An 11365-nucleotide genomic window follows, 5' to 3' on the forward strand; every position below is an offset into this window, starting at 1 on the left:
ATTTCACGAGTGAATACTAGACTACACAGCCTGTGTGTACCGCTGATCCTCAAAGCGATCTCATTTTGAACCGGGAGGCTCTGGATTTTTCTCCTTATCGATGGGTATGACGATAAATCGCTACGTGAGTGGCTAGAGACCTGGTGCTGAATAGTTTCATTTCAAGCAGTCCCGTCTAAGCCAACGAAGTGTGTCGATCTGGTCCATTCCATATCGGAGCCGAAATTAATCGGCGAGGTGCCGAAACGCCAGCAGGAGTTTCAGATGGCTGTCGGAAGCATTGGGCCACTCGTCGATGCAATGATCAGTATTATAGCACCCAAGCGGAGGGCCATTAATTTTAACATCTAAATACTGAGATGAGCGTGGAACGATTCGACGAACGGAACTAAGAGAGCGATTGGTCAACATACATTGTTATATACACGTTCGGACACGAGCGCGGAATGGCAGCGAAAGTACTGATGATGTGAGAAGCCTCACGCCGTTGCATTCCATACCTACTCATTTCTCGCTCCGATCTGAACTCCCCAACTATGGAAGTTTGTCAACTCCTCTTAAAAAATTACGATATCTGCACTAACTCATCATGGCTCCGTTAGGCTCACGAAGTCGGAGCACGGGGACGAAAGCTTGCTCCACGAGCCCCAAGGGTTTGGAAATTCTCACGTTTTTCGAGGGCAAACAGACTCTTCAAAGGCCCGCTCGCAGCCCTCACTGGAGCCCGTCTTCCATCGGAGACGTGACCCTCATAGAATCGTCCCCAGAGGCTTCTCTGGGGCGGACCCTCGCCGAGGCAACTCCGCCATTCGACTGGATTTTTCCATTCCCTTTAATTCCAATCGAATTCCTTGCGAAGTCCTCGTTGATTGAGCGGCAGCCTCGGGATGGCGACGGGGGTTTCGGAGCGCTTCAGAAGAGTTACCATGGGTACTGGCTAGAGGTTTTTCGTTTCTTCGGCTGCCTGTTGGTTGGTTGGTTGGTTGGTTGGTTTGTCTGTCATCGCCTACGAACAACCGAGCAAAGCCACAGGATTTAGGGTTTGAGGTCGCTCTGCTGGTCGACGTACGGATTCAGCGGTTGCGTATCAGGGGTCTCGATCTCTTCTAGTATGGGAATGTATTGTGATTCGTTGGTGAGGAATTGTTCGAGTCTTTGACGGATGTCCTTGATGCGTGCGCGTTCATGGGGCTGCGGCCGCCAGCACGTCAACATGATCTGCAGCGAAGGGAAGAAACAAGTTTATACCCATTTCGCCGAGGGCTAAATCTATCAACGGGTGTGTCCACCCTTCATTGATTCTCCATCTTGAGTAGACTCATAAGATGTCGAGGTCCTCGGGAATCCTCTCTGATGGCAATACTATTGGGGCATCTAGAATGATCGACCGAATGAGCAAGCCCCCTGGTCCGGAAACCTGCGCGTGCATCACTCTGAGTTGCGAACAACTCCGTACCTGATAAATTTCCAACGGACATTCGGCTGGCTGAGGCAGCACCGCATTCTTCGTGACTTGTTGGATTACCTGAAAGTGTGGGGAGAAGCACTCGTAGCGGAGGAGACCGCAAGCTTCTCGCCCGACGTCGCTCATCTTATCATGGCTAGCCCCTTTCACGAAACACTTTTCAGCTTACCTCGGGATTCGAGTACTCATACCACGGCTGTTTGCCGTGAGTGAACACCTCCCATAGAACGACACCGAAACTCCACACGTCAGATTCGACGCTGAATTTCCGATAGAGTATGCTCTCAGGAGGCATCCAGCGAATCGGCAGCATCGTTTGACGTCCAACCTGAAAGGCATTGCTCGATTCAGGACACATCGTAATGGGTCTGATGAGTCGCCGATGCGGACGCGGGATCAGTTTGGGACGTTGTCCTCCGACAGCGTCGGACTTTCTGACCCTTCGTTTCCTTGGGAGGAGAAAAGCGATGGGAGAGCAATCATTTGAGGAGAGAGTGCGACTCCCTGTCGCCGCCGTCATACAGCCCGTGTCGGCAACGACTGCGTAGACGAAAAATAGAAATAAAGAGTCCCTCGATCGGGCTTCTCTCTGAGCATGATCGATGCTTTGACATTGTTGAGATTGTCTCCGCCGAATGGAGTTCCTGCATTAGCAAGACGGCATTCTGAGTCGATTCGCAATTCAAGTTCCCTCATTGAGGCCCACGCGTCGTGCCTCTGGCCTTCGTTCAGGATAGCCCGATGAAGGTCAAAATGGATGGGCTGTGATCTCACGTGGCCCCGTGCTCGTCGGAACAGGGATGCGAGGACATCGGAGGTCCCCGAGAGACCTTCGGCTACCATCTATTGCAGATCTTGATAGGGGCATGCCTCTTCTAAGCAGGTCTAGGATCGCGCTCGTGATAAGTTTGAGCGAAGTTGAAATTTCAGAAATCTCGGCGGAGTAGATTGCGTGGGAGCCGAGGAGCAGCGGAATATCTGCCCTTTCTCCTGTGGGGGCTTTATGGGGCTCGACCCGACAGGAGGACTCCCCCACATTCCACCATGATTGAAGCAGCTCTGTGATTGAGATTGCGGATCAGGATTCGCTATTGTTCGGACAGGCGAGGCTATTTCAGGAGTTGATTCCTCAGAACAACAGGCACAACGCCTTCGAGACAGCCTCCGGTCTCGACCGGGGGCTCCCATCGTGATCCTGATCATTGTTTACTCTATGCGCTTGAACGCAGGCGACCGCGCTTGTTCATTCTCCCGCTCCTCGCTTCGACCGCCGGAACAACACATGGTTGTTTGTGTTCGCTCCCCCAGCTTCGACGAGCTCACGAGACATTCCGGTTCCTAATATAAATGTCTCGGTCCACGGTCAGCCTGAGAAGGACGGCAACCGGACGCGGCAATCAGGGGTTGCGGCCTATCACAAGGCCAGCGATGAGGTCGCGAGATTGTCGGGACTGGCATCGGAGCGTACATTGACAAGCATCATCACATCGATCCCGTTTCGCAGAGGATCGAAGCTCTCTTCGAAAGAATCTCTTGATAAGGTCGAGCGGAAAAATGGCGCAGCTCAGAAGAAATCGTAGACCCAATCACGTAGGCTAGTTCCCGTTCCTCCTTACTCACTCTATAATAATCGGTGCTGTACACGTCTCGACTCATACCAAAGTCTCCGATTTTGACTACCAGCTTCTCCCCAACCAAGCAGTTTCGTGTGGCCAGATCCCTGGAAGAGACGAGATTTTAAATTCCCGAGGCTTTTCTCTGGACGAGTGATATCAGACTGGAGTCGCTGCTGCTGCGGAGGAAATCAATTACCTGTGCACAAAATGCTGGGAAGCAAGGTACTCCATACCGGAGGCGATCTGCGATGAGATGTCTAATAAATTGAGTCTAGTGAGAGGGCAGAACGGCTTCGCCGGGGATGAGACCACGAGCCCGTCCGGCGCTCTATTCCTGAAAGAGACAAGGACAGATCGTTATTAGGTTCTCGAGAAGTTCAGTGCGACGATCCCGCGAGGTTAGAGAGGAATAACATCGACGACGACTCCGAGGACCGAAATAACTCTCGAGACCCTTAATGCTTGGGCTGACCTGAGGAAATTGTTGAGATCTCCATGCTCCATGTACTCGAAGAGCATCATGTAGGGATCTCTATCAGTGGAAACCCCAAAGAATGTGATGATGTTCTCGTGACGCAGCGCGGTCAGGAGCTCGGCTTCGCGGTCGAACGCGGCACGATCCTCACCAGACTCGTCTTTCAGCGTTTTCACAGCAACCAGGGTCCTAGGTTCGGTCGGTGTGAGGTATTCAACGCTGCTCAGGAACACCCGTCCAAAGGCGCCTTCTCCCAGTTGTTGCAGGAAGGAGATTTTCTCACGTGCAATGTGTTTCACTTCTGCAATGCGCTCTCGTGTTATAGGGGGAATCGTCCGCCTGCTGCTCCCGCTCCGATTCTGAGACGGAAGATCTTTGCTCATGCCCCTTACCGGATCGATTTGCGGCGTCATGGCTGTTATCCTGGAACAGACTAGCGGGATAGTTGGGATTGTCCACCATCTTGGTAGTCATGTTCAGCGGGATTCGCTCCCTAGATATAACCCTCAAAGAGTGCTTGTCTCCGCTGCCATTCTGCGCAAACATCCTGCAAAGCAGAGTGTTCGAGAAAAACATTAATCCAAATACGTCGGAAAAGATCCGATCTTTCCTAGTCCTGCACTTCACCGCCGCGCTACTCCACCGCAGAGGCTCAGAATTAGCGAAACCTGGCGCAACAGAACTCGATTATCCCCGGCGAGAGCGACTACTTGACATCCGCTCCGTTCAACTTCCTCTCTCGCGCGTTTTTCATGATCGAGCCGAAAGTCGGAGGAGCGCTGAGGCTCTTCAAGAGAGAGGCTTTGAGCTCGCAGAGCGAAAAATTCTACAGCGGCGCGAAATTTCCCCATGACAGGATAAAGCTTGAGTAGGTCGCTGTAGAATACTCGACAAACGACGCGGATGGTGTCGGCAGGTGTTAGATTAGACTTTCTCCGGGGGCCCTAACGCGCCTCCAGCAGAGGAATAATTTAATAAAAACTCCCGAAGTCATCTCCCCCATGAAGTTCAAGCCCGAGGAGTCCTGCCTTCCGAGAAGTCCGTGTGATGAGTATGGAGCCAATCTTCTCACGGATATAATGGTAATGGCGGTGGGCTAAGCCACTTATTCTATTGGAAGCATTAGAGCATCTTGGCTGTCAGCACCTGTCTCTAGCCGGTCGGAATGCGTCGCACATCCAGCAGAGCAGAAACACAAGTGTCGAAGAATCGTGGGTACGGTTGGCGTATCCGCTCCGAGCGCCGTCGCGGCGCATGTGGTAGAACTTAAAGCCCAACAACGAGGTCAACACAAGGACGAGCCCGCCTGTGGCGATGCCGAGGGCCCAAAGCCACTGCAAACAGAAGCACCCGCTGTTAGTTCCTCTGAAGTTAATTTCCGTGAACTTCAATGCCCGTGGAGCGGAGTTTGACTTTTTATCGAGCTCTAAATCACTTACGCTGGGGCTGTCTTTCGATTGGAGGTTCTCTAGGGGTCCTTGTCCAACCACGGTGCATGATCCTTAAGTTCACCTGTAAGTTCGTACGCGCACTCCCTCAATGATCGGATTTATTCCTCGGATCTACGCCATCCGCTAAAGTTCCCCATTCGCACGAATGAGTCTACGATGCTCCAGACTTGGAGTGATCCGAAAAGCAAAACCCAGAATGGTGGCTGCTCGATGGTCAAAAACATGCATTCGCAACTAAATATTTGAAGGGCGAAAGTAACTCAATACCCTAATGACATGTGCTTGCCTTGGATGTTACCTCTCGGGCCCTTCCCAGCGAACCGGCTGGACACACTTCCCAGAGTGTTGTTCGCTACCACGTCGTAAGTTCCCTGGTATGTCGACCAGATCCCATCGAGCATGAGTTGAAGCGAAGCTGTTGAGTTTGAGAGAGCGCGTTTTTTCCTTCATTGTCACGACGGGGAAATCGCCGTCCTCGCATCGCACGTCACCGCTGCCTAGGCATCTCCCCATGGGGGGTAAGATTCCCGGAACCCGAGTAAGGGAAACAAACCTTTCCACATAGCACCAGTCTCATTTGTAGCACGTGTGAGAAATCTGCCGGGAATGTGCGGAGGGCTTCCGTTGAATGTAAAGTTGACGTAGAAGGGAAGTGGCCAGGCGTAACCCACGACATGGAATGTGTTTTTCTGATCGAATCGGAAGCTGCTAACGGTGGGTGGGGCTGGAAACAACACATATTACCAGTTTTTCTCTTGTGCCCTCAGCAACTATGGTCAGAATGGTCTTCGTGGTTTGGATTCGTCGTTAGTACTTAGTCTTCTACGTGCATGCGTGACGGCTGGGGCGCAAGGCTGGAAAACTCTATCCCGAGATGACCTCCAGTCACGCTCCCGTGCCGTTCTACAGGTTCTGCCACGAGGGGAATTCGGCACAGACGGAAGCGAAATTGCTGATAACTTCATGAATATGGGGCAGCAGGTCAGAGGGCCGGCGTTCGTTTTCTCCCGAGCCTGCGCTCCGTAGAAAGGGAATCTGGGAGCCCCACCAAGCACCGCCTTCGGCTACACATGGCGCGAGAGTCCCGCGTGATTTCGCGCTGTGATTCCAGCTCCGAATCAGAGATCCTCCAACATATTCCTTATGTCAGTAGCGCGGAGGCTTTCAGGAAACATGGGGTGGTAGGTGGGGGACATTCGCCAATCTCTCCGAAGGAGTTCTATGACGAAATCTTAAGAGAGCCACCGGAGAGGAAGGAGAGGGAAACTCGAGCGAATGAGCTTGCTGACATTCTGAAGGCGAGAAGCCATCGGGATTCTCTCTCGATGACGATTTTAGGTCTTTCCATCGCTCCTTGTCTGGCCTCCAACTTTATCGCTGGTATATGGCTATTAGGCTTCGAATCCTCAATTCATATTGAGGGGGGCGGTCTGGATTCCGCGAGTCCCTCCATTATTGGAAACATGGGGATAAAGCCACTGCCAAGGGGACCGACACGCGATCGTTCCCCCTTGCTACGCCACTGGCCTACATCTTATCTGACCGGACGAATATCGACCCCCTCACCCCCGGGAGGTCCATTCGAGACTTCTGAGTCTACAGGAGACTTGCGTTGTACCCAGTAGAGTTTCTTCCATCGATTCTGAGCGATCCGACATGCCTAGAGGCGAGCCGAGAAGATAATCATCTGATATTTTCTTCGGATCTCCGCTTACCGAAAACGGTGACATTGATGGCTTTCTTTTGTCCATAGGCGGCGTTTTCCGCTAGACAGAATAGGTTCTGGTTCATTCGGACCGAAGCTCGCACCGTGAGTTTCCTACAAACGTGCTCGTCCGAGTCGTGGATCCTGTAATTTTCAGCACTCAGTACCCGAGCAATCTCCCGCGGGAAGATTTTCTCTCCTACTCCTCTCGAAAACATGAAAATCTCCGCTCACCCGTCAACGGAACAATCAGATGTTTTGATGACACAGTCCTGTCGCGCGAAGCCGTCGGCCCAGCGCCAGCGTATCTCAGGCGAAGGCTTCCCCCTCGCTGAGCAGGTGAAATTCAAAGTATCGTTTTCTTGCCTAGCTGTCGCGTTATTTGTGACGATCTCGATTTGCGGGGGATCTGGATGGAAAAATGCCAATTCCAAAATGCAAGAAGGTATATTTTTCTGCGGCAACCTACGATACTTCCGTTTCAGTGCACGGCTTGTAGTAGCCGAAGCACTGCAGTCGGGCTCAGCTATATGAGTTTTTCACTCCGATTTCCGGGTGAGGATATTCCGATTAGATCAACGGGAACGCTAACTTGCGACGGCAGGATTCCGTCGAAGCTCTCCCCCGTGGAGTGCTCGGAGGGAGCAGTAGGACTCACAGCAATCCGGATCCTTGAAGTTGTTGACACGAATGGTGGTGGCATTGGCAGCAAAACGACAGAGGAGATCTTCATCTTCGCCGGTGCCATCCATAAATGCAACCTGGGAGAGCTTCTGTGGTATCCAGGCCACACTACAATTACATACGAGTTGATTTTTCTGAAGGATCCTGCAAACAATATTATTTTGGAAACATTCCATCGGGGAGACCCCGCATACAGTCCGCCCTGGATTGGGAGATTCACAATCCCAGGCCGTCAATGAGAGAATGTTGGTAAAGTCTAATGATAACTCACACTTTTGTGATGGCTTGAAGATTGTAGATAGCTTGCCAAGGAAAATATCGAAGAGCATTGTCTGGCAGCCTTCTGAAAGATCAATCAGAAGTGAATCACGTTTCCTTTTAGGCGCCGGAACATCTGATTCATTTGCCGTGCTCCCCGCGTGGTCGAACACAGAAATGAGTAAAGTCTCAAGGTCTGTATCGAGGAGCGTGGCCTGGCATTTTTGAAAACATGTCGAGTCCCGAGAAGGAGCAGGGACAGCTCGAAATGATGACGTGCCTCCCGAAACCTGTACCTCAGCATGAGGATTAGAAATTCAGGGGTAGGTAGGAAGTAGGTGACTTTTCCTCCCTCTGGGCAGGCCATCGCTCCCATGGGCCGTATATTTCCGAGATACATAGTATACCGTTAGTATGCCGCCTGCCTCAAAGTCTTTTTTTTGTCTATCGGCATGTATGATATGCACCCATATCGATACCGTTTGGCTCAGCTCGGGTGTCTAGGTCCAAATTTTTCGCTCCTCAGCCTAGTGGCTGTACACAGGAAATCCTATTCTTATGAGATACGATGACGAGCATCGGAGCCACATAGCTCATCAAGGGGACTGCATCGGGGCGGATAGGCTTTCCGCCCATTACGAGCAAGATCAGAGGCTATGCGCGATGTCATGAGGATCTTCGGCCGGGATTGGTCTCTGGCTTGGCGAGCCAGTTTGCCGGAATCAGTTATTGGAGAGACTACGTATGTATGTACAAAGGAACTAGAGCAGCTTTGGTGAATTTAACCTGGTAACTCGATAGAGTTTCGCATGCAGACAATTGTATGCAAACGAGGCGAAACATCGGAGACACGAACCGCTCATACTTACATTTCAATGAGTTTCTTGTTGGCTGCGAAAGCTTTCTCGTGAACATATATCAGTCCGGTATCACTAATTTCTCTGGAATTCGTTCATACATCAAGGCTCGAGTCCATCACCACAAGATCTTTCCCTAACATCGTGTCTGAACTATTAGGTCACCTGCAGAAATCGAGTTTCTTCACGACTTACATCCGTGTGAGTTGGGTATAGTTGACAAGGTGTTCGGGCGCGATGTGTGTGAAACTCGTTAGGCCACGAATTTTGCTGGAAGAGAAAGAGAGCTCATCAGTCGCCACTAAAGCGCCGTGACGGCCGCGATTCGCGAACCGAAGGACTAGACCAATCTTTTGAGACCGCGACTGAGGATCATCAGTCGTTTTGCGAGAGGAAAATCCCTGCGAAGTCAATAGTCCGAATCAGGCTAGAAGTCGGTTTTGCTCCCAGAGCCCAGGAGAAGAGTTGGAGCGCCGTGTGAGCATCGAGGCCGTTGGATCTGAGAAGTCTGATGGGAGAGCCTGATCGGTCATCTATCAGCTTCCGGTGTACCCGATGTTCCTGGTGATCGATCTCCACCGACAATCACCGCGATCCTGATCTGTAGGTCATTTGGAAGCACCGAGAACGATTTGCCCATTCCCCATACCTATAGAGGAGCTCTGATTTCCGTGTACCTCGAAGCTTTCGGTGACTACGCATCGAAGACCGTGGGGAGCGCGTAAAAATAAATGTTGCCAGACAGAAATATTCCGTTATAGGACGGGACGCATCTCCGTCGCCCCGAGGACAAGAGAAACCCCGCGGTGGATACGCACACCTCGATTGATTTCTCTGGGTCTGTCGATCGGGGCCCGTGTGAATTCGCACGTTACGAACTCATCTCGATGCCATAGACCGTCTCGCGTGAGAACCCTAACCTTCATGAGGTTGCGTGTACCCCGCACCTCACTCAGACACTTGGCTGTGAACAGCGGAACATTACACAACGCTTACTTTGCCCGCTAAAAAACCATGATAGCTTCATACAGTCCACATGTGGCGTGTCTCCCATCGAATACGTATCGAGTAACTTCCCACCGAGCCTACGCTCTCCAAGAGAGATTCCGAGGGAGACAATGTCATTGTTTTGAAACACAAGGATTCCGTGTCCCCACACGGTGTTCGTCATACATCAAGCCATCAGACACAGATTTACATTCGTCTGAGATGCTATTCTGATCCCTTCGGAGATTCTGCATCGACGCCGATTTGCCCGCTCTGGCGAATCTCCGTCCTGAGCCATTTCGAACAAATCTAATCGCATCCCTGAAAAGGTTCCCGAGGTTCGGTCGACGATCGGTCCCGAATGCATATCGACTGGCCGGGGGACGATTTTTTTTCCATTAGGATTCTACACGTCGATCGAATGGTTGAATTCTCAAACGATTCCCTCCGACACCAGTCAGGAATCGACGGCAATCCGACCGGCTGGGCGGCTCTTCTGGAAGAGCGTGAATGGCTGAGGATCGTATACCGAACCGTTAGCGCGCTCCCCATACTGAACGTGGCCGTCGATACGAGTGATGGCACGATCTGTGCGCTCGTCACCGTCGATTCGGAGGCTTCCCGGGAAAGTGTATCTTCTTTGTGTTTGTTCACGCGGGAGGGAAGTGCAGGCAGCACACGTTCGTCAACAGAAGTTCGGAGCTCGAATCTCTCGCAGCCCCCATTCTGTGGGCCTGTGACTGAGGATACATTCAACGATCACAGGGTTGCGCGTCCTCGAATACTTACGGAGATCCGGATTTTGCAACGAATCTGCGAGCGCAGAGGGTATCCGAGGTCGTCTCGAGGCTACGAGTGCCCAACGGAACATCGCCTTGAAAAAAACCGCACATACTATCTAGCAAAAGCAGGCCGGGCTGAGGACCTCTCGCTCAGAGATGAGGTGGATGGAGTCATGGGTAGACCGTACCGAGGCTGAAGCCGCTCGGAGAGCGGAACTATTTCTCCATCGGACCATTCCATCGAATTTCATTGTGTGGACCTTTCTTTCGAATCATCGTCCCGGGAATTTTCCGCTCAAACAAAGACGCTCGATAACTTGGAAGTTTGGTCCTCCAAAGGATTGTGAGCAATGGGGGTGGGGGTTCAGAAACTCACCCTCGGACTCCGTCTCCTCAGCTCTTGAGCTCGATACATCGATTGCCTGCGACAAGCCGTGCTGAGGTCGCCGTAATGCTATGGATTCCACCCAGACAATCGAATCGATTGTAATGCGAAAAGAGTAGGGCGTTCGATATGCTTGATCTGCTGGAGGCCCCCGGTCCTCTCGGCTTTCGAAAGGAAGGAGGACGGCGCACGAAATCTTCACGCTGCGCCGGCACGATTGCGATCACGTGTTTCACTGCATTCCAAGGGAGCCATCGGAGGGGTCCTTCGAAAATCTTCCATCATCAAGAGCTGGGTATCACGCTGCGTGTTCTCTCGTTTTGCTCCGGGGCGCCGGCTTCAAGTGATCGAGCGCCCCGAAAATGGAATCTCTCGAAAGCACTCGGGGAGTTTCTAAGCAGAACATTCGAGCTACGGATTGACTTCGGCAGCTAAGAGGAATCGATGCTTAATATCATGGTATAAGTACCATGATATAGCATCATGGAGGAGGCGTTCAGACTGGGGTCCGAGATTTCAATAATCTAGTGTCAACGATAGCCCGTCCCGCTCTCGCCTACTCTATTATTCTCATTATACTACTGGCGATACCCGTCGCGCTTCGCTGCGACAATCAAATCCCGAGGGTACAACAAACGACAGAGACTGAGATATCCTCCCGGTATTTCGAGAATCAGAGTGAGGGAATCAGGTTTTCGGC

General features: G+C 51.8%; 1 protein-coding gene across 1 annotated transcript in view; it reads right to left on the bottom strand.

Moving 5' to 3' along the window:
• Nucleotides 1-1035: 1035 nt before the first annotated feature.
• The window catches only part of LOC100907526 (high affinity nerve growth factor receptor-like), a 23469-nt gene continuing 13139 nt past the window's right edge, over nt 1036-11365 (bottom strand). The window contains exons 2-18 of the mRNA XM_029111877.1: nt 8707-8781; nt 8524-8595; nt 7668-7739; nt 7371-7540; nt 6947-7121; nt 6723-6871; nt 5561-5731; nt 5294-5422; nt 4996-5057; nt 4703-4890; nt 3949-4103; nt 3554-3857; nt 3278-3415; nt 3086-3185; nt 1635-1793; nt 1457-1525; nt 1036-1218 (exon numbers count right to left, since the gene is read on the bottom strand). Coding sequence (XP_028967710.1) covers nt 1036-1218; nt 1457-1525; nt 1635-1793; nt 3086-3185; nt 3278-3415; nt 3554-3857; nt 3949-4103; nt 4703-4890; nt 4996-5057; nt 5294-5422; nt 5561-5731; nt 6723-6871; nt 6947-7121; nt 7371-7540; nt 7668-7739; nt 8524-8595; nt 8707-8781 — 2371 coding nt within the window. The remainder of the gene's footprint in view (nt 1219-1456; nt 1526-1634; nt 1794-3085; nt 3186-3277; nt 3416-3553; nt 3858-3948; nt 4104-4702; nt 4891-4995; nt 5058-5293; nt 5423-5560; nt 5732-6722; nt 6872-6946; nt 7122-7370; nt 7541-7667; nt 7740-8523; nt 8596-8706; nt 8782-11365) is intronic.

The sequence above is a fragment of the Galendromus occidentalis genome, unplaced genomic scaffold (assembly GCF_000255335.2).
Source record: "Galendromus occidentalis unplaced genomic scaffold, Mocc_1.1 scf7180000077475, whole genome shotgun sequence".
In the NCBI taxonomy this organism is placed as follows: domain Eukaryota; kingdom Metazoa; phylum Arthropoda; class Arachnida; order Mesostigmata; family Phytoseiidae; genus Galendromus; species Galendromus occidentalis.